Source organism: Triturus cristatus, chromosome 11 (assembly GCF_964204655.1).
Source record: "Triturus cristatus chromosome 11, aTriCri1.1, whole genome shotgun sequence".
Lineage (NCBI taxonomy): Eukaryota > Metazoa > Chordata > Amphibia > Caudata > Salamandridae > Triturus > Triturus cristatus.
The window spans coordinates 488,048,391-488,071,438 of record NC_140594.1 but is presented as its reverse complement, the minus strand read 5'-3'; the positions used below and the strand labels follow the sequence as shown (position 1 = coordinate 488,071,438).

The following is a 23,048-nucleotide window of genomic DNA, read 5'->3' as shown; positions in this document are numbered from 1 at the left end:
TTCTTACATTTAAGATGGCCACCAAATTGTGGGATGCAATGCGGTGGCCATCTTTAAAGCATAAAAAATGGTTCATACTTTCAAGATGGTTGCCATGAGACAAGGCAACGCAATACAGCAGCCATGTTGAAAGTAAGAAAACAATATATCTTATTCCTTTTGCTCCCAATTACCTCTCCTGTTTACTTTTCCCTTCTTCGCTTTACCCTTGCCTTTTTTTGGACTACTTTTACTCTCTTCTTTTTGTTAGCCTGTCCTCCCAATTGCTCTCCTTAATTGTCAGCTCACTCACCTCCATCTTGTAGTTTGTCCTCACCATGGCTGTATCACTAATTATCCACCCCTTGGAGAACTCTAACATCCTCTCAGGCTCATCAGTGAGGTCATTTCCATGTACCTGTCTGGTATCGTGTGCTCCTTATTCCTGTTTTTTCTGGTTATCTGATCATTCTTCCTGCGCTGAATCTTACTCCTCTCTCCCTGTGCCCGTCAGCTGGCATCTATTTTCACTTCCTCTGCCTCGTTTCCCAGCAGCTGGTTTCTATGCCACTCGTGCTCCGCCCAGCCAGGTTTTGGCTCTGCTAGGTGCTGGAAGAATGTGATCGACCTGCAGCACCCATTCCAGTTTTCCTCCTTTTTTCCACCCCACTCCTAAAAATACTGCAGTCTGTCAAAGTCCGTTACTAGGACAGTCCTTATCATTGACCCTGGAAGTGGGCCAGTGTCTAGCCATCCAAGGAGTTAAGGATGCTGTGGTTGCAGGTAACTCCAGGGGAAAAGACAATCTAACCCCCTATGAGATGGACCGCGTGGTCCTCAAAGCAATGGGGAATTACCAGGCCATCATTAATTCTGGGTCTTTTTATCCCAATTAATCTTCATTTTACCACAGAATTTCACCCAGTTATTTCTAGGTGAAAAGAAATAGCTCTGTGATGTTCTAGCTAATTTCATAATTCCAATGGGCTGGCAACGTCTGTTATTGGCATCATCACAATTCAGGGGCTGATTCCGATCTGGATCCGGAGTGTTTCCCGACCGACCTGGAGTCTTGCAGTCCGACCGAGCGAGTACGATGCAGCCACATGCTGCCGAACTCTGTTCGGTCAGACTCCCATAGAAGTCAATGGGAGCCGGTCGTACGATGCGTACATGGGCTCCCATTGACTGAATTGGTACGTCTCGCACAAGGGCGCCCCCTACAGTGGGTAAGCGTCGATGCCATCCGCATCGTACATGCCTGTGTTGGGGAGACGCGTGCATAGTACTGGCTCGGTCGTAAATTGCATCTATTGCACGGCACGGTTTACTTCTGGATGAGACGTACAGAGCGGTTCGGACCCGGAAACGACTCGGTCGGTGAATTTCACGTTGCTTGTGGACCAGAACGCGAATACGCCGCGCGGAAGAATACCAGAGACGGCATTCCCGCCGTGATCCTGATCTCATGCCTGAAAGTAAGTAGACTTCTACTAGGCAATGTTTTGTTAACAGAACTCGGCTGGCGCTTGAGTCTCTAAATAATAATAATTTTTTCCCCCATCATGGGCCGTTACGCTGGTTTCGAAACGGGTTGCTTTACTCCTTATAACCGGTATAACCAATTCACTAACCCTTTCCTTCATAATATCAACCATTGGGCCCCCAGAACCTTCTCATTACCATAGGAAACAGAATAGAGGAGACAAACAAGGAGAATAAGACTGTAATGATTGTAATAATGGTAATGCATAGCCAAAATCTAGAATTCACATTACCGGATGGTCCTCTGTATGAATTATTGCTTCCTGTACAAACAACTTCTTGTCCTGACCCCCTCTCAATATGATTAGCCTGTTGCAATTTTCGTTATTGTACACATATATATTGTTTCATGCAGAGGCTGGTATACCTGTATTTTACAAGTAACCTGTGAAAAGAATGACGAGATAATGAAGATATCATGACCTGTTTGAGATGTTATATATCGAAAGTAATTTGAAAGCACATCCCCAGGTAAAAACCTGCTCGCACTCTTTTGCCCTAACCATAGCTCTTGGGGATTGGACTCTATACTTCACCAACTTCAACTAACCTTTTCTAGCGCAGCATTTCTCTCCCTGCATAGGTTGCTTAGTCACTTCATACGTGACCTCCGATAAGAACTGAACTAACTTTGACACATATTAAGCACTATTAAGTCCTAATACTGATTAAATCGATGAATAATAGTTAATAAAACTAACCTGCTCACTATAATTTCGAAGCGACTAGTCATATCCAGACTTACCTATAGACACGGGTTTTGTTCATCATCACGCCTTTATTCTCTTCTTTCTAAATACAACTTCTATTCACAGGGAGTGGTCACACTAACTTCTCTTAGCTCACTTAATGACTTCTCCTAGGATTAATTCCTTTTTGTCCTTTCTTCCCTTGTTCTCGTACAGCCTTGAGAAAGCCCCGGCCTCAACTGAGCCTAGGGGGCGAAACACGTGTTGGCTGTCCATGTTCATTTGATTTTTTATGTTCATTCAAATCACGAATAAAAAGAACTCTCTGTTTCTACCAAAAGCCTGAATATGGTTCATTACAAGAGAGAGGGTATTTGACTCACTACTACAAAGAGTTGCTTGCATCGTACTTGCTCGCTCGTACAGCTGTACGAGTCGGGCGGAAAACACGTGTGCGGCTTGTACTTTTTCCGGCCGGATCGCGTTCGGTGCCCTTCCGAGCGAGATCGGAATTGGCCCCTCAGTGTCCAATCATGGTTGAGGGCCATAATATTAACAATTCATCTCAAGCCATATTTGTGCCTGAACCTGGTACATGGAGCCATATACAAAATAAAGAAATGCTTCTTTAGACACAAGTGTTTTGTTACCATGTCTCTGATCTATCACTGTGGGTTTTCTTTTTATTCTGGTTCTTTCAAACCCTTTGCCCCTCTTGTTCTTAGACCCAGAATCTCTGGCGCTAGCCTCTTGTGTTATGGTGCTTCTTATCGCTAGTGGAGAGGGAGACGGTACTATCCCAGATCACCTTCACGATCAGGTGTGAGATTGGTCAAGCACAGGTCCTGGGCTCAATGACTGACTGTCTTTGTACACTGAATTTACAAGTACGAGAGAATCCAGGGCAAGTGTGCCTAGAGTGCCACAGCACCTCCTCGAATTTCTCTAGTCTCCATCTTGCTTTTGTCAGTTTCCCCTCTTCTCCCCTGTATTTACTCTCATCCCTACCTCTTTCCCTTCTCCCAGCTTATAGTTTCTCTTGCATTTGCAGGGTTTCGACGGAAGGAGCTTCGTGGAAAGTTGGCAATTGGCATCACTGCCAACTTCATAAACCGACACACGGCAGCAGAGGTGAAGGTGGCAGAGATCAGCGGAGTCGCCCGTATTTACAACCAGATGTTCTTTAAGAATCTTCTCAAAGATACGGGTCAGAGTCTGGTTAACTTCTTCTTTTTTTTTTTTTTTTTTTTTTTTTTTGTACCATCAACGCTTTCCAGTTCTGGACATCACTCAGTCCTGAAAGAGGCCCCATACATTTCACCTGTTGCAGAGTGTGCACTGCTCCCCAGCCTGCACAACAAAGGGTTTAGCATCTGCTTGATGGGTGTTAGGTCCACTGACACATCACTGGCACAAGATGGGCTCTGCTGGGGCACACTTCCCTTTCATACATGCAACAGACATCACTCGGAGGGGTAGTGCATGACAGACAGATGGACCCCCCTTACCTCTCGAGGGTCAGCAGCAGTTCAAGTGTCCCTCAAATACATACAACATGTACAACCCCATAGCATCGGTTCAGGTTTCCTCCTATATGTGGAGATACTTTGCGTCAGCAACAGAATAGCAGCATTGCCTTCCATGCAGGACTAGCACATGAAATGCTGAATTAGTGCACTACATATGCAAATAGTAGGCATGGCCTATGGGAATAGGGGCCAGCCTGCCTCCTATTCCTAACGGCGACCTCTGCGTTAATATTGTCAGGGCTGTCCACAGTTTTACAATGCTTTTTGTTTTTGGGGAGTCCTTTGGGGTGGTTTCTGGCTGCTGTTGATATTTGCCACTGCTTCTGGGGTGAGCAAAAGGCTGTCGATGGGATTTTGGGATCAGCACTGGTGTGTGTTTCTGGTGTGCTTCTCTTCTTTGAACTAACCACCTGTCTCCCTCACTCAGGAATCGACCTGGAGAACATTGTATACTACAAGGATGACACTCACTACTTTGTAATGACAGCCAAGAAGCAGAGCCTGCTGAAGATGGGGGTCATCCTGCAGGTGAGGAGTAGGCGATGGGATTCACCAGTCTCCAGATGACTTCATGATTGATTGATGGAAGATAGACAAGTCACCAATATACTACCAAAAGGTCCTTTATGGCTGAGACTCATCGCTCACTCAGGGACCACAAGAACGGAAGCTCATTGTGGAGACCGCTTGGTTTTTAACTCCTTCGTGTAGTACATGTCCTTTGGGCCATAGTTTCTGGAACTAACCGCTTACTCTGAGTTTGTCGTTCTTAGATACGGGGGAGCCCTTCCCTTGGAGTCCTGGGCCAGCCAGGTGTTTCTGGGAGTGTCCATTGTAGAATCTGTCATTTAACCTTGGGGTACGTGACTCTCTAGATAGAGCGAACTGAGCTCCCAAAGAAGTGATGGTGACTGAATATTCAAATACAACATAACATAGGAGCAGCAACAGGAACAACCCATAGCTGGTCTCGCATCACACTAATCGTCAACAGACGTAAAATGTCCACTTAACCTGCACATTAGCACCAGGCTGTTCTTTCTTAGCATTAACCTTTTTATTTAAGGCCAGTAATGATTACATTCTGCTAGTCGTGCAGCTGCCACAAACGCTGTTACTGAGTCCATATTTATACCCCTGTGCACACTTCGTGTGTATACTTTGCATGTTTGCAGAAACGCAGTGTGCATGGGTTCAAGTACAGTTCGCCTTCTGTCCCTGTGCCCCACTTCAGGTTTAAACATCTTGCTCTGATCCAAAGGAGCCCACGTGATGCAACACCCTGTCCTATGCGAGCGAATTCACAGGCTTTGAACCACTGGAACCATTTGGTCTTTCACTGCCCGCTAGCCAGTAGTCCCAGTTGTAAACTGGCAATTTTTAAGAGCATCATCCCTATAAGGGTTCCCACAGCAAAGCCTAGCCTCCTTTGAAAGGGCGGCTCCGAATAATCAATTCAGGTTCCATATATGAAGAGCCGGCTTTGGGTCTCTGCATCACATGCTGATCTCCACTCACTCTGTTTCAACTGCCTATCCAAGGGCTTCCATGTGCAAGGGTTTTCTCGTGCATCTAATGACATATTATAACTTGCCAATCATTACTATGGCTGAATCTCCTTTTCTTGATTAACCTCTCTCCCTAGGACCTGCCGGACACAGATAGCCTTCTGTCTCCAGCCAATGTGGACTCTGAGGCCCTCTTCAAGTATGCGCGTGATGCCGCTAACTTCTCTACGGGTTACCAGCTGCCGCAGATGGAGTTTGCATTGAACCACCAGCAGCGGCCGGATGTGGACATGTTCGACTTTACCTGCATGTACCGAGCGGAAAACGCTGCCCTGGTACGGGAGCGAAGTGGAGCTCGCCTACTGATTGGGCTGGTTGGCGACTGCCTGGTGGAGGTACGCGTCATCTGGAGACTAATTCATGCTGCTTAGAAAGGACATAGTAAATGTACATTTTGAACAGGCTGGTTCTGAAAGCCCCTATTCCCAGATGATGATGGGGCTATTTAGTTCCATTACAGATCAGTAAGGCGGGTTTTTATTGATACATAACACAAGACCGACTGAGTAATGGGGAAAACGAGAAATGTTTCAGCTAGTCCAAACCTCTGTAAGGCCAGCATAGCTGGGCAGAGTTCAACTTTGGTTTAGCCCTACAGAATTTCTGTATGGTCTTTCCCATTTGATTGCAGTACAGTTTGTCTGTATGTGAAAGAGAGCATGTCTTTCTTTATAAACAAAAGTTTTTGTGTCAAATTGGTATTTGTCATTCTATATATTTTGGCAATTCGTCTCAAAGGTGATGTGAATTATTCCCTGCCGTTTGAGGGCCTAGCACCTTTCAGGGTGTGCGATGGCCTCAGAGATGAAGAATTCATCCTAGGTGAATGTTGCTGGAAGTGACGGGGGTAATTCAAGCTTTAGTCCTGGCCTGAGTCTTTCTTTTATCTCGAATACCATGTCTTGATACATGTATGTGTGCATGCATGCGCTTAAAGCGTTAGTTTGATGACGGTAATCCAAAAGATGCGTAGGCCCCTTTCCTCCACTTGCATCTCTATCAAGGTTGTAAGCATGTATACTGATCCTGTCTGCAAGGTGTCCAGCTGGACCCACCTGGCATAAACTCTCTCCATATCTGTCTGGAGTTGCAGATGCTTCTTATTTGAATCCTGGGGAAAGCTGGTGGGCTGCTGAATGTGTTGTAGAAACCCACCTATTTGAAAATAAACTTTGAATAGGCTGTTCAGGCAGGAGACTTGGAAAGATGGACGGGCACATATAAGACAAGATTTTAGGTTGAATCTCATCTTGGTCATATTTTGTTTTAAATGTATAGTAGTGAAAGTCTGGGTGGATGTGAGGCCTTTCTTTTTCATCATGGGCAACTCCAATGAGATAACCAGGCCGGTACCAAGTACCCTAGATGTTCTTGGCTCTCCAGACGTAGACATTCAGTTTATGTTTACCCTAGACGGCGGTAGGGATTACAAACTCTGAAGTAGATCACACGCTAAAATTCAATCTGCAGCCACTGCGTGACTTCAATGAAGGTTAAAACCAGGGCCAATGGAATTGTCTGGGCGCAATGTTTTTAGCATAATTATGGATCAATTAATTAATCCATCATCTGCTGCATAATCTGCAGATTTCTGCAAAAAAAATAGTTTCTAGCTCAAATGGTTCAAATGTTACTAAACGTGCAGTGACTCATATTCCTGTGCAGTGAAAGGCCTTTGCAAACATTGATTGGTCACCTTTCTGTTGCTTATTTCAATATTTGGGTGTTAAACTGGTACTAATGAGGGGCATCCTATACCCAGACAGTGTTAACAAGTGTAAAATAGTGGAGTAATACTATCACAAAATGTGCTGCATTTAGCTGCATAATTTGCAGTTTCTTGTCGCTTAATTTAGTCATCCCTTCCACATCACCTGACCCTCCCCTGATGGCCCTGATTAAAACCCATTTCCGGCTAAGATCGAACAGCAGTTAAAAATATAACACAACTCAAAAACCATAAGGTGCTAGCATCTTCTGGGGCTTATATATGACTCCAAATGGTCTATAGCTTTTCTCAGGAGAAGATCAATTTTCAATATTATTGGCCCAGCCAACTAATTGGGTAGCCTTGGATTCAACTGGGAAGCTTCAGGACTCCTTCGTTGTACTACAATATCTACAAAGTGTCAGCCAGTGGGACAAGTGTGCCAGACTAAAGAAATTTGTAAAATCTTTTCTACAAGACAATATAGCCTGACCTCTCCCCCTTTTCAATGGACTTTAAGTATAAGTTCAGCACTGGACAGACCAGTGGCTTGAAGTCTTTGCTGCTGAGTATCCAGAGAAAAACAACAAACATCCACTTGCTCAAAAAAAATCCCAACCCCACCAAGAAGGGTCCACCCAAATAAAGTAAATGCTGGAGTTTCAGGGGACCAAGAGTCTTGGTGTCCAGTTCAGACCGGTGTCTGCAACATTGGTATGAGGCAGACACAGCTGGTGGGGAAGGGGCCAGCGCACTGGTTTGCGGCCTCACCGCTGCCGAGAGCTCCTGGGAGTTCGGGACTTTAACCTCTTCTGTGCCCATGACGAGATAGTCTCGTCATGGAGCACGGTCGCGCTGTGCCCATGACGAGACTATCTCGTCATGAAACCCACCCGCGTGGGAAACGCCTGGCACAGGAGGGGGAAAGGGCGTGGCACCGAAGGGGTTAACGAGAGACTCGGTTGACCATGGAGCTGGCTATACACCCTGCGGAACCACATTTACCTAGTAATCTCCCTCCGAACATACTGGGATTGTTTTTTTCTGAAAACACAGCATTTTTATGCAATAAATAACAGCCCATAAACGCCTTCTTGAATATCCCGCAGTATTGAATTCCCGCGGCCGGAAGCAGGACTTAATGACTGCGCACACCTGCTCTGCCTTGCGAGACCCCTGTCGTGTCCTGAGGGGGCCAGGACTCCCTGCGGAACCACATTTATCCAGTAATCTCCCTCCCAACATGCTGGGGATTGGTGTTTTCTGAAAACGCAGAGCGTTTTTATGCAATAAATAACAGCCCATAAACGCATTCTGGAACATCCTGCAGTATTGAATTCCCGCAGCCGGAAGCAGGACTTAATGGACGGCGCACACCTGCTCCACCTTGCGAGACCCCTGTCGCGACTTGGGGGGGGGGGGGGGGGGGGCAGGACTCCTATCATCTAGCTACTGGAAATGCGGCAGGTACGAACCTTTTCAAATAGCTTCAAAATGGCCGCCTGGTGAGAAGTTCCGATTGGGAGCTCCCTGGCTAGTGATTGACTTTTTGGCTTCAATCCCCTGGAAGCTACCCCCCTTCTTGGACCCCCTCTCACACCTGGGCTTAGATTTGACTGTTCTCATCGCACCAACTCCCACATTTTAAGTTTGACTTTTCAGATTAATCTGCGTTCATCATCCTGACATCGGACCCCAAGTAATATGCCCGATGTCCGGTGGAGCTGCTTACACAGCCATAGAAGAGATCAGCCCTGGTTCACCCCCTTGGCCGTCACCTACCCAGCCGGCCATTGGGCACTGTTCTCCCCGTCTCCACGCAGATCCTCATGTAAAGCACTCTTGATACCTCCGGGTCTAGCCAGCGCCATATAAAACTTGTCAAATAAAATAAATAAAGTGGTCCTCAGGGTCCTGTATTCTCAGACCAGGGGGGACATGTGACGTTTTTAGATAACTGTTGCATCCTAACTAGTTTGAATGTTTTTCACTGAGGATAATGAGTGTTAATAGGTCAGCAGTCACTATGATGTCTTATGGGGGTACCAAACTGTAGAGCCCTTTATCTGAAATGACCATAGGCAAGATCTTGGGTGATGGTGCACTCATGGCCCTGGGGCATCTAATAGACGCCAACGCTTTCCCAGATTAAAGAGTGCCGGGGACATGATGAGAATGTTCATAACATCCTGGGCCTACAAACTGGAATTCTAAGCGTACACGACAAGCTCACCAGTGATTATGCAGGAAAGGGTTTTCTGCAGCGCTATAGCCCTGCAATGCATGCCTGTGCTTTTTAGGTCTCGCCTGGCCATCGCGTAAGCGATGGCTCAGCGAGACTTATGTAGGGGCTTCCGAAAATGCTCCCAAAGGCTTCCCAGGCGGATCGGGTGGCGGTTACGCACACAAACACGCGCATTCCATTTCCACCAGCTACTTCTTGCGCGTGCGCCGCCTCACGCATTCAGAGAGATTTAGTAAGGGGCACAAGACCTTAGGAATGCGGTTTATGCCCAGTGCATGTGAGGCATTCAAGCGCGAAGCTGGCATCTGGCATCCGACTTGAAAGCAGCAGACTGCTTTCGCCAGAACTTTCGTTATAACTCGCACCCCATATGCTCGTTCCCTCCCACCCTTCCTTTGATGTCCGCTTTTCTTGTTGTTTACAAACCACGCCACACACTGCTGCACGCCGCACACTGCTGCACGCCGCACACTGCTGCACGCCGCACACTGCTGCACGCCGCACACTGCTGCACGCCGCACACTACCGCACGACGCACACTGCTGCATTACACACTGCTGCATTACACACTGCTGCACGCCACACAGTGCTGCATGCCTCACACGGCTACACGAAACACTGCTGCACGCCACACACTGCTGCATGCCTCACACGGCTACACGAAACAATGCTGCACGCCGCACACTGCTGCACACTGCTGCACGCCACACACTGCTGCACGCCACACACTGCTGCACGCCACACACTGCTGCACGCCACACACTGCTGCATTACACACTGCTGCATTACACACTGCTGCACGCCGCATACTGCTACACGAAACACTGCTGCACGCCGCATACTGCTACACGAAACACTGCTGCACGCCGCACACTGCTGCACACCGCACACTGCTGCATTACTCACTGCTGCATGCTGCACGACACTGCTGCACGCCGCACACTGCTGCACGCCGCACACTGCTGCACGCCGCTGCACGCCGCACACTGCTGCACGCCGCACACTGCTGCACGCCGCTGCACGCCACAGTGCTGCATGCCTCACACTGCTACACGATACACTGCTGCACGCCGCACACTGCTGCACGCCGCACACTGCTGCACGCCGCACACTGCTGCACGCCGCACACTGCTGCACGCCGCACACTGCTGCACGCCGCACACTGCTGCACGCCACACAGTGCTGCATGCTGCACACTGCTACACGCTGCTCGCCGCACACTGCTACACGCCGCACACTGCTACACGCTGCACGCCGCACACTGCTGCACGCCGCACACTGCTGCACGCCGCACACTGCTTTTATGCGAGTTTATGCTACTGACATTGTAAATGACAATGCCTTTTATTTGTGTTAAAACCAAAACATAAATAAAAGGCATTGTAATTTTACAATGCCAATAGCTCAAACTCCTATAAATGCGAGACCTATTGCATTGCAAATGCTTGTTATCTTTGTCTTGTTTCCAGGACAGCTGCACCGTACAGGTTTTAAGACTCCTGAGTGATGCCAGCCTGTTTATGCTCCCTCTTTACAGGTCCCTGAGTTACCTGGGCATGTACAGATATTCCAGCAGTGAACACTGCCCCTTTTGCCCTTCCTGCAGACCAGACCAGGTCTGCAGGAAGGGCAAAAGTGTCACCAGGCATCCAGGGTTGGATGGCCGTTGTAGAAAGACAGCAGCCCACCAGAGGCTCTCTCTCTGGAAATGCACCTTTTTTGGGGTTGAAATTCAGACTGTTTCTACTGCAACTGTTCAGGCAGCAAAGGGGTATTTTGAAAGCTTGGTTAGTGAAAAGGAAAAAGATTGGTAGATGTTAATGAAAAGAAAGACGATTGGGAGATGTGTAATCTGGAAGTTTTGATGGGGTCAGTCAAATGCTCAGATGACTTGAGCATTTGGTAAATGGTGGCCCAAGGGATTTGAGTTATGCCTGCTCTCCCGAGCAACGCTTCATTCTCGCAGTGCCCGCTTTTTACTTGTACTTACAGAATGTGATGGAGACGGATGCTTACTCTAATACTTGCTACTTGTTTTGCTCCCTGTCGTGTCTGATGACATGGGCTTATTTACATCAGAGTAGGTATATTCTGTGTTGAAATCTTCATAAGCAGGCAGGGAAACGGGCATTGAGAAAGTTCTCTTTATTGTTCCTATGCTGAGAGCTTGGGTTCTTACTTTCTTGACAAATTAAAGTTGTCTTATCTCAAGAAAATGTTCGGGCTATTGTGGCTGGGCACCGAACCATCCCTGGTCTGTAAGAGGATCTCGCAGCTTCCAAGGAGATCGCCGTGCGATGAAGTTAATGGGCTCATACTGAAAACAGAAAAGCGCTCCTTAGGCCACAAAAGACAGGATTACTGATCTATGCTCTTTTTTCACCTTTTCAGGCTGGTTACCAGCAAGGGGTAACCATGATCTACTAGGTATTCAGAAGCAAGACCGGTTCCTTTATGTGTATTGTTTGTCAACTTAAAAATCAGCCATCAAAGGGATCTATAATGGCACCTTTGCTTGAGGTGAATCCAGTGACTTATTCATTTGTTCATTTGTTAATGTTATTTGTAAAGCACAGGTGTGCGCTCCAAACGAGTTTATTGGCTCTATAGGTAAGATCAGCTGGCAGACGGTGAGACGATTGATTGAATGAATTGCATTAGGGTGGACAAACGCAAGGATTCAATTTACATTTAGCAACTAAGACTCCTGAGAATTTCCAAGGGTGATTTGTTCTGGAGAAAAACACCCTGATCACTTAGTGCCCTATGACCCCATTTGGGTAATTGGGAGAGGGAAATTATTTGAAGTCAGCTTTGTGCCTAGATTTCAAGTTATGGGATGGAACATATTTATGAAATTTCTTGACCAGAAATCGTTGTCCAATGTCATGAAAGTTTGTACATTATACAGGCTGCTTTAAAAATGAATCACTTATGCACTGATACTGATAACCAGTGCAGTTGGTGCACATGATCAGAGACCGAGCCATTTTGTTAAACACACGACTAGATAAAGCATTCTGAATTTTTTGAAGGCAGGTCAAGGTAGACGGAATTGTGTGTAATCAGTCCTAGAGTGTATAGTTACATTGTCGACCATGATCAATTTCCTGTCATCAGTGAGGCGCTACAGAGGTGCATATTGACACATGTTCTTTTCTGTATTGACAGAACAGCTGCCTGCATTACCTGTTGCTTGAAATGTGTTTAGAACGGACTTTGTAGCTGCCCCTTCATCCATTAAATTATTTAGATTATGTCAGAGGAGTATTTCACTCTCACCATTATGCTAATGACTGACTTATTAAACTGCTTCCTTGCATTGCAATGCGTGGGGAGTTAATTAACTTGGATTCCCCCATCATCCATCTGTACAGGAAGTGACATCTTTGGTTTTCCACTCAAACTATCTTTAACAGAAGGAGTTGGGGAACCAGATTTAATTCCCCATTATCCATCTCCACAGGGAGTGAAGAACAAGTTACTTACCTTCGGTAACGATGTATCTGTAAGAAACATTAGTTAGTTACATTCCTCACCTTAGAATATCCCCAGGCGTCAGACTGGATCCGGAAAGATTTTTGTAGCAATACCCCTTGCGCGTCGATAGGCGTCGTCTGCGGCTCCGCGTCCGTCGTTGGCGTCGTGCACCGGAATGACGTCTGAGTACTTAGACGCCGCCCTCGCGCACTGACGTCAGTTCTTGTACATAGCTTTCCGTGCCAGGAACGCCGAGCCATGCAAGAGACCGACACTGGTGCCAAAAAAGTCTAGGGACCTGAAAGGGACAACCTTAACCCTAGATGTCAGTTCGCAGAACGGGGAGGCTGGGTGGGTCGGTGAGGAATCTAACTAATGTTTCTTACAGATACATCGTTACCGAAGGTAAGTAACTTGTTCATCTGAAAGAAACATGTTAGTTAGATTCCTCACCTTAGAATAAATACCCCAGCAATACCAACCCCGGTGGTGGGTCTGCGAACTAAGATCACACCAGAAAGTCCGGGAGAACAGAACGGCCAAAGAAGCCATCCCTCCGGACTTGGCTATCGAGGCAATAATGCTGGCAAACGTGTGCAGCGAGGCCCACGTTGCCGCCTGACAGATGTCCTGCAAGGGGACTCCCCGTCCCAGGGCAGTAGTAGCCGCCGTGGCCCGGGTGGAATGGGCTCTCAGCCCAACAGGAGGGTCCTTTTTTGCCAAAGAGTAACAGACCTTTATACACAAAACGACCCACCGCGAGATGGTCTGTTTGTGTACAGCTTTCCCCTTCTTAGCACCTACGTATCCAACGAAAAGTTGGTCGTCCACCCGGAACTGTTTGGTGCGGTCCAGGTAAAAGGACAGCGCACGTTTTGGTTCCAGACGGTGGAGCCTCTCTTCCTCTTTGGAGGGATGCGGAGGCGGAAAGAAGGTGGGCAAGGTGACAGATTGCCCGATGTGAAAGGGGGTCACCACTTTCGGAAGAAAAGAAGGACGAGTCCGGAGGACAACCTTGTCCGGATGAACAGACAGGAAAGGAGGTTTAGATGATAGAGCCTGGAGCTCACTCACCCGTCTAGCCGAAGTGATAGCTACCAGGAAAGCAGTCTTAAGGGTCAGAAGACGAAGGGGACAATTGTGAAGAGGCTCAAAGGGAGCGCACATCAGAAATGTCAGGACAAGATTCAAATCCCACTGAGGCATTACAAAAGGGACAGGAGGGAACGTGTGGGTAATGCCTTTAAGAAAGCGTGAAACTACAGGGGACTTGAAAAGAGAGGGCTGATCAGGAAGCCTCAAGGCAGAGATTGCAGCAAGATAACCTTTCAAGGTGCCCAGAGCAGAGCCCTGCTGGGCCAAAGAAAGAAGAAAGAGTAGGACCTCAGAAAGAGGGGCGGAAAGGGGATCCACAGCCTTTGCTGTGCACCATGCCACAAATTTGTTCCACCTGCAGGCGTATACCGTCTTAGTGGAGGGACGCCTGGCTGCCAGAATGTTATCACAGACTTCAGGAGGCAAGTCAAATGGCATCAACTGCCACCGCTCAATCTCCATGCATGGAGGTGGAGGCTGGACAGGTTCGGGTGGAGGACCGTCCCCTGCTGCTGCGACAGAAGGTCCTCCTGAAGAGGCAGACGTATCGGAGGATCGGTTAACATACTGAGTAGCTCAGGATACCAGTACCTTCGTGCCGAATCCGGAGCCACTAAGATGACTTGGGCCCGGTCGTGCCTGATCTTCTTCAGCACTCTGGGCAGAAGTGGTATAGGCGGAAAGGCGTACAACAGACCGCAACTCCACTCGTGACGAAAAGCGTCTCCAAGCGAGTGCCGCCTTGGAAATTCCAACACGCAGAACTGCTGACATTGCGCGTTGGCGAATAGATCTAACCAAGGCTCTCCCCACTGCAGAAAGAGACCTTGCGCCACGTCCGAGTTCAGACGCCATTCGTGATCCATCATGCACCGGCGGCTGAGTTTGTCTGCTCTGGCGTTCAGAGAGCCTGCCAGATGTTGAACCACCAGGGTGATGCCCTGGTGTTCCAGCCAAGTCCAGAGGCGCAGAGCCTCCTGACAAAGCGTCCACGACCCCACCCCGCCCTGTTTGTTGCAATACCACATGGCGGTGGTGTTGTCCGTGAACACCTGCACGACACTTCCCCGGACAGAGGGAAGGAAGGCTTTCATGCTAATCGGATCGCTCTCCGCTCCAACAAGTTGATATGGAGTTGAGACTCCGCCGGAGACCAGAGGCCTCTGATCTCCGCCTCTCCCATATGGCCCCCCCCATCCCAGGAGGGACGCATCCGTCACTACGACATGCACCGGGTGGGGTAGAGAGACATTTGCCCTTGACCCAATCGTGGTCCGTGAGCCACCACTGCAACTGCTTTGCAGTGGCCTCCGAGATCAAGACATGGTCGGACAGGTTGCCTCGATGCTGGGCCCACTGAAACTTCAGGTCCCACTGCAGAGCCCGCATGCGCCGCCTGGCGTGATGCACTAACCGGATGCAGGAGGCCATCAGCCCCAGAAGCCGCAGCACCAACCTGGCCGAAACCCAGGATAGAGACCGAAAGATGTGAATCCGAGTCTGAATATCACGGACCCGCTGTTCCGGAGGATAGACCCGGAACTGCGCCGAATCTAGAACCGCTCTGATGAAAAGGAGCTTCTGGGAGGGACTCGGGTGTGACTTTGGCACATTGATGGAGAACCCCAGCGAATGCAGGAGGTCGGCCGTAGTCTGGAGGTGGGAGACGACTTGCTGGGGCGAGCCCGCCTTCAACAGCCAGTCGTCAAGATAGGGGAAGACTGGAACCCCTGATCTGCGCAGATGAGCTGTGACCACCGCCATCACTTTCGTGAACACCCGAGGGGCACTGGTGAGGCCGAAGGGGAGCACGGTAAACTGAAAATGCTCGTGGCCCACCGTGAACCGCAGGTAACGCCGATGGGCCGGCAGGACGGTGATGTGAAAGTAAGCGTCCTGCAAGTCCAACGCTACCATCCAGTCTCCAGGATCGAGGGCAGCCAGAACCTGAGCTAGCGTGAGCATCTTGAACCGCTCCTTTCGAAGGAAAGCGTTGACGCTCCTGAGGTCCAAGATAGGGCGTAGGCCCCCTTTGCCCTTCTTGGGAACCAGAAACTAGTGGGAATAGCAACCACGACCCACTTCCGGCCCAGGAACCCGCTCGACGGCCTCTTTGGCCAAGAGGGCCGTGACTTCCTCCCGCAGCAGATTCAAGTGATCCCCCGACATACGGTGGCACTGCGGTGGCATGGATGGAGGGCTCGTCTCGAAGGGGAGGGAGTAGCCCCTTCGGACGATTTGCAGCACCAACCTGTCCGATGTGATGGAGCTCCAGTGGAGCAGGTGATGGCGAACTCTGCCGCCCACTGGTGTTGAATGGGCCTGAAAGCTCAGACTAGGAGGGCTTTGAGGTGGATGCTGCCGGGGTGCATGTGGACTGACCGGCACGTTGATCTCCAGTACCTACATCTGGTGCTGTTCAGAACACAATCTCCTCCTGCTTCCACGGACGGAATGGCCCATAACACCAACATTCATTCCCATCAATCTATCCGTGCCTAGCAGAGGGATCTTCAAATCCCGAACTACAGTTCTTTCTTTAGATGGAGGAAAACCACATCTATTTTAAATTTACCCTAACAATCCCTCAATCCGGAGGTCAATCGGATCATTTAGTTGAGTGGGTATTTGATAGACAATCCTTCAATTCTTATATTAATCAATAACCATTACAAGAAATAACCACCGACACAGTTCTTCAAATAATGATTTTCTTTATCTAATTAAAATGCAGGTTAAATCCTAATAATGCAATAGAATCTTTTTTCATATTTACCTATTCTGGCTAATTGTCATGCTCTAAGTCAGAAACTGGTCCTCAGAAATTCATCAGAGATTCTACCGTCCCGTCCTCCCTGGATGGCATCGACCTTTAACTGGAGGGGCGCCACCTGGCCACTCCCCACCTGATGGCCCAGACAGGTCACTGATCCTTGACTGATCTGGCACTTGCTGGCCTTAATCGTGAGCCCGGCCCTTTGGAGAGCGGCCAGGACTTCTCTGAGGTGTCCTAGGTGCGCGTCCCAGTGGTTGCTGAAGACTGCAATGTCGTCTAAGTAGGCCGCGCTGAAGGCTTCTAGTCCGGCCAGGACCTTGTTCACCAGTCTCTGGAAGGTCGCTGGGGCGTTCTTCATACCGAAGGGCATCACCCGAAAGTGGTAGTGCCCATCGGGGGTGGAGAAGGCGGATCGTTCTTGGGCGCCGGGGGTGAGCCTGATCTGCCAGTACCCAGCGGTGAGATCAAAAGTGCTTAGGTAGCGGGCGGCCCCTAAGCGGTCGATCAGCTCGTCTGCCCGTGGCAGGGGGTGGGCATCGGTCTTGGTGACTGCGTTTAGGCACCTGTAGTCCACACAAAATCTGAGTTCCGGGGGGGTGCCGGGGGCGGCAGCCTTCGGCACCAAGACCACAGGGCTGGCCCACGGGCTGTCGGATGGCTCGATGACTCCGAGGGCGAGCATCTTGGAGACCTCCGTTTGTATGCAGGCTCGGACCCGGTCGGACACTCTGTAGGCGCGGTGTCGCACAGGGGGGCTGTCCCCGGTATCAACGTCGTGGACGCACCAGGGGGTCACCCCGGGCGTGAGAGAAAAGAGGGCAGCGAAGGGTTGCAGCAGCTGCCGGCAGTCATGGCGCTGTTCTGGGGTCAGGGTGGTGGAGAGTTTGACGCCCTCCATGGAGCCGTCTTGGTCCGAGGACCCCAGGGGGTCTGGTAGGGGCTCGGAGTCGCTTTCGCCCCCATCGTCGGTAGCCAGCAGCAGGCTCAGTTTGGTTCGGGCAAAGTGGGGCTTAAGCCGGTTGGCGTGTAGGACCCGCAGGGGGTTCCTTGGGGACTCCATGTCGACCAAGTAGGTGACGGGGCTCTTCTTCTCAACCACCTTGAAGGGCCCGGTCCATTTGTCCTGAAGGGCGCAGGGGTCCACGGGCGACATGACCCAGACTTGCTGGCCCGGCTCGAACTCGATGGTCGAGGCATTTTCGTCATACCAGCGTTTCATGTCTTCTTGGCTGGCTTCGAGGTTGGCTTTTGCCAGGGCCCGGAACTTCCGAGTCTGGTTCCGCAGGGTCAAGAGGTACCTGTAGACGTCGGGGGGGGCATCTTGGACGCTCGCCTCCCAGCCCTCTTTGACCAGGCTGAGGGGCCCTCGGACGGGGTGCCCATACAACAGTTCGAAGGGGCTGAAGCCCAGGGATTTCTGTGGAACCTCTCGATAGGCGAACAGGAGGCATGGCAGCAGGACGTCCCATCTCCTCCTCAGGGGCTCTTCCAGGCCCTTGAAGGTTCTGTTGAACCGCTCGACCAGTCCGTTCCCCTGGGTGTGGTAAGGGGTGGTGAACTTGTAGGTGACCCCACATTGTTGCCAGAGGGATCTCATGTATTTCGAGATGAAGTTCGTACCCCTGTCGCTCACCATTCTCGGGGGAACCCCACCCTGGAGAAGATGCCCATCAGGGCCCGGCCCACCACTGGAGCTGTCACAGTTCGGAGGGGGATGGCCTCTGGGTATCGGGTGGCGTGGTCGACCAGTACCAGGATGAAGCGGTGGCCCAGGGCGGTTCAGGGGTCGAGGGGCCCCACGATGTCGATCCCTACCCGTTCGAACGGGGTGTGGACGGCTGGAAATGGTTGGAGGGGGGCCTTGACTCGACCCCCAGTCTTCCCGCTGGCTTGGCAGGTCTGGCAGGACCGGCAGTGGTGGTCCACGTCTCTCCGCATTCGGGGCCAATAAAAATGGGTCACCAAGCGGCTGTAGGTCTTGTCTCGCCCGAGGTGTCCGGCGAGGGGCACGTCATGCGCCAGGTTCAGGAGGAACTCTCGGAATCGGAGGGGAACCACCAACACACGGCCGGCTCCTAGTTCGGCGACTTTCTGTTCGCTATATAACAAGTCGTTGTCCCAATAGATCCAGTGGGTTCCCGTGGGGTCCCCCGTGGCCTGGGCGGCCGCTTGCTGTCGGGCCCCCTCGAGGGACGGGCAGGCCTTCTGTTCTCGTTGGAACTGTTCGCGGGTGGGGCCCCCGTCGTGGCGCCACTGGGCCAGCTCGGGGATCTCGCTGAGGGAGGCGGCCTCGTCGGGGGAAAGTTCGGATGGCCCGGCCTCACCGTCAGGCCTCACCGTCAGGCTCCTCCGTGCCGGAGGAGGGTGGCAGTTCTCGACCCGCAGGCTCGACGGGGGCCGCTGCAGCGGCTGGTTATGCGGTCATGGACCGGGTGGTGGCGCAGGCCCATTCGGGCAGCCCTAGCATCCCCAGATGCTCTCGGCGCTCCACCTGGGCCCAGGGGGAGCTCCCAGGTCGTTCCCCAGGAGGCAGTCCACTGGAGCGTCGTCGCGGACAGTTACTTTCAGGGTGCCTGACACTCCTCCCCACTCGAAGGGGATCCGGTCCATCCGGCACATGCTTTCGGTGTTGTCCGCGGTCCGGACAGGGCATAGGACATGCGGCAGGATCTGTTCGGGGGTCACCAGGTGGCAGCGGACAGCGGTCACACTGGCCCCAGTGTCACGGAGGGCTTCGGCCCGTTGCCCATTGATGGTGACCCACTGCTGGTACTTCTGGGTGTTGCTCGGGATGGGGGCTCGGGGCACCATTTCTCGGGTGCCCAGGCATACGAGTGACATGGCAGCCGGTTCCCACTCGGGGGACCCGACGTCGCGGTTTTCCTCTTCTTCTCCTTCCCCCAGGGCTGCGGCGGCTATTTGTCGGGGAGGGGGCCCAGCGTTCCCGTTTCGTCTGTTCACGGGGCAGGCTGGGTTGCTCACATAGTGGCCTGTCTGTTGGCAGCCGAAGCAGGTCACTGTTGGTCGGGGTCCAGGCCTGGCGATGGGGGTCCCCCTACGGACCAGGGTCGGGGACGTGTGGTTGGCGGCTTGGCCTCGTGGCGGGCTTCGGGGCGGCCCGGCCGGGAATTCTCGACTGCGGTGGGACCCTCCTCCTCTGCCCCGCTGGCGAGGAGGTCCCGTGGTACTCTGTTGGTAGTCCCCCACGGGGTTCCGGGGGACCCGGGTGTTGACCCATCGGTCGGCTTCGGCGGCGAGCTTCCGGGGCTCGGTCAGTTTGCTGTCAAGGAGGTGTTGCCTTAGTTCGACAAAGCAGTTGTTGGCGAGGTGCTCCCAGACAATGAGGTCGAACAGTTCGTTGTACGAGGTGACCTTGCTCCCTCTGATCCACCCTTCAAAGGCTCTGCTGAGGAAGTCCACGTATTCGACCCATGTGGTACCGGGGAGCTTCTTGCAGTCCCGGAAGCGCTGCCGGTACATCTCGGCTGATAGTCCGTAGCGGGTGAGTAGGGCCTCTTTCATGTGGTCGTACGAGGTCATCACCGCGTCGGGGAGTTGCAGCAGGGTATCCCGGCCCTCGCTGAGGAACCTCCACCCATAGGCCGGCACCCCAATCCTTCCGGGGTACCCGATGGGAGGTCATGGCTACCTCGTATGCTCGGAACCATTGCTGGATATCGTCGTTTTTATAGTACTCCTTGACGACATCCTTGGGGATATGAACCTTTGGCTCGGTCAGTGGCAGAGCGTCCCGGGATCCGGGGGTGCTGGTCTCCCCCGTTTTGGATTTCAGTTTGAGTTCCTTGAGGCCCTCTCGAGGGTTAGCCGTTTCTCTTCTAGTTCTCGATGCAGTTTCTTTTCTTCGATTTCCTCCTGCAGCCGTAGTTGCTCCAAGGACAACTTTTTCTCCGCCAGCAGGAGTTCACCGTCCAGCCGGAGTCGTGCGAGTTCCAATTCGTGTGTCCGGACCCTCTCCCGTTCTAGCATTTCTTCGTGGGATAGGCCGGCTTCCGGGATGCTTCGTCCCCCATCTGCCGGGGTCATGGTCGGCGGCAGATTTTCGTCCCGGGCCGAGGTCCCTTTGCCTTGGGGTGGAGTGGCCTCGGATTCTGCCCAGGCTTTCAGGGCTTTCTGCATTTCTTCCTTGGTGCCCAATCCTGTGGTTGGGATCCCTTTGTCCTTGCAGAATTGTTTCAATTCTTTGTGGGTGTATTCTTCCAACCTTTCTTGCTGGAAGGTTGCGGCCACGGTTGTTTCTTGGCTGCTCATGGTTCTTTCTTTTTCCGTCTAGTTAGGCAGCGGGTGCGTTACTTGCCTGTACGATTGCGTCTGGCTCGGATCCCGTCGCTGGCCACCAAATGTTGGAGGGAGGACCACCGGGGAGTCAGGGGGCCCACTCCGGGGTACCTTCCTACCGCAAAGTTATAGCCGAGCGCCGCTGAGAAGCCTCCTAGGAGAGGTCTTTCTCCTATGATCGTACTAGGCCCAGTAACACCACCACACAGGACTCCGTGTCAGTTGCTGATCTAGGTACTTTATCAATAGTAGCACATTCGAAATATTTACAGGGGGATCGAGAGATCCAGAAGGATTCTCAATGTCTTTGTAGGGACCGGGTAGCGGGACAGTCTCAGTACCAGCCTGGTACGGGGAAGCTCTGCGCCAGACCTTGCGTTAGGCCGAAGGTGGCTCCGGGGATCGGAGCGGAGCAGCAGGTGCTGGTCTCAAAGCAGCTCGGACGTGGAGAGCCGCGACGGTGTCTGCAGGGCTCGGGTGGTAGGTCCGCTTCGGTCGAGCCGCGACGAGGTCAGCCGGGCTCTGATGGCAAGTTCAACAAGGTCGGGCCGCGACAGCGTCAGCAGGGCCCCAAAGGTTCGTGAAGGTCTTTAAGCACGGTGGAGCCGCGACGTAGTCAGCAGGGCTCAGAGCGTGGTTCCAGGATAAGTCTTTCTCCGTAGGGTCAGCTGCGATCCGATCAGCAGGGCTCTCGACTCCGGGATACAACTGCTGTCCTGTTGCAGGGTCGCCCCAGATATAGGTCTGGAGCCCTTTGATGTCTGGACCCTTGCGCCCGGGGGGGCGGAGAGGCCGGGTTGGGAGCGGCCAGATGCTCAGCAGGAGAGGCGCCAGGCCCAGGAGAGCTGTGGGGCGATCGCACCTAGGTGTGGGAGGACGGTTGGGGGTCCCATCAATACTGCCCTCCGCCGGGAGTGGGGAGGTGTTCACGTGGTACCCCCTGGCCAGTTGTTGGCGCCTTGATGTCGGGGCTTGCTGGGGCTGAGGCCGGGTTGAGCGGGGGGTCACGTAGGCTGGTGCGCAGAGTCACGTACAGTCCAAAATGGAGGAGCCCTGAGGTGCAGGGGACCTCGTGCGGCTTGGCGAGGGGGGAACAGGACCACGCCACGAGGCCGGATATCTATCTATCTGTCTGTCTGTCTGTCTGTCTGTCTGTCTGTCTGTCTTCCCCCAGTAGGTAGTTATAGTTAGGACCACGTTTCCATAGGAAATCCGCAACATTCTATTTTGAATAACTTTGGCGCCGGTCGACGAATCCTCGCGAATTTTTCAAAATAGGTGGGGCGATACGCTCTGCTCCTACCCTGAAAGTCTCGGGGGGCTGAGATAAAAGGGGGGTCCCAAAACACGTTTTTCCCATGCATTTTTCCATAGGACCTTTAGACACAGCTACAGCCCGAACGGCTGAACAGAATTACTTGAAATTTGGCAGAGAGGTAGTCCTCAGGTCAAGGAAGTGCCTTTTGTAGGTTTGGTGTAAATCTGTTCAGTAGATTCTGAGAAAATAGCCTTTAAATCAATATATATATCTGTGGCAGCTTACGGTGCGCTTACCGTAAGCTTACCGTACGCGTACGGTGGCGTGCGCGAGCCCGATTTTGATTGGCTCTTAGATCTTAGTAAACATTCGAATCGTTCGAAACCAGGAAGCGGCGGCCGCCATTTTCTCTCTCGCTCTCTGAGTTGGGCAGCAAAAACGAAGCCCAAAAATGTCTAAAGAGGCAGTTTCTTGAGATCCTAACCACCCAGCATTGATATAGGGGTCCCCAAACAACCCCCAAGACAATTTTTTTCGGAAAATCGCCGATTACGCTTACCGTACGCGTACGGTAAAAAAATGTTTTTAAAAAAATTATCCACATTCTCCCCACCCCGTGTGCAAATGGTGCCCGAAGGGCACCATTTGTGCATGGCATATAAGAGCTATGAAATTAACAAATGTGCGCACGGTGCGCGAAGCGCATCGTGCGTACATGGCCCATCCCGCATAACGTGGGCACGCGGTGCGCACAGCGCACCGCGTGACCACCGTGCGTGCACGGCACTAACTGCGTAAAGTGGGCGCGCGGTGCGCGAAGCGGACCGCGTGGTCACGGTGCGCGAAGCGCACCGTGCGCACACGGAACGAACTGCGTTAA

At 51.8% G+C, this 23,048-nt stretch overlaps 1 protein-coding gene across 3 annotated transcripts in view; it reads left to right on the top strand.

Annotated features, from left to right (window-relative positions):
- The window catches only part of LOC146784459 (F-actin-monooxygenase MICAL1-like), a 356,165-nt gene that overhangs the window by 172,004 nt on the left and 161,113 nt on the right, over positions 1-23,048 (top strand). For all 3 annotated transcript variants that reach the window (XM_085633206.1, XM_085633205.1, XM_085633204.1), the window contains 3 exons: positions 3,265-3,420; positions 4,170-4,270; positions 5,388-5,645. In XM_085633206.1, the coding sequence (XP_085489332.1) occupies positions 3,265-3,420; positions 4,170-4,270; positions 5,388-5,645 (515 nt within the window). The remainder of the gene's footprint in view (positions 1-3,264; positions 3,421-4,169; positions 4,271-5,387; positions 5,646-23,048) is intronic.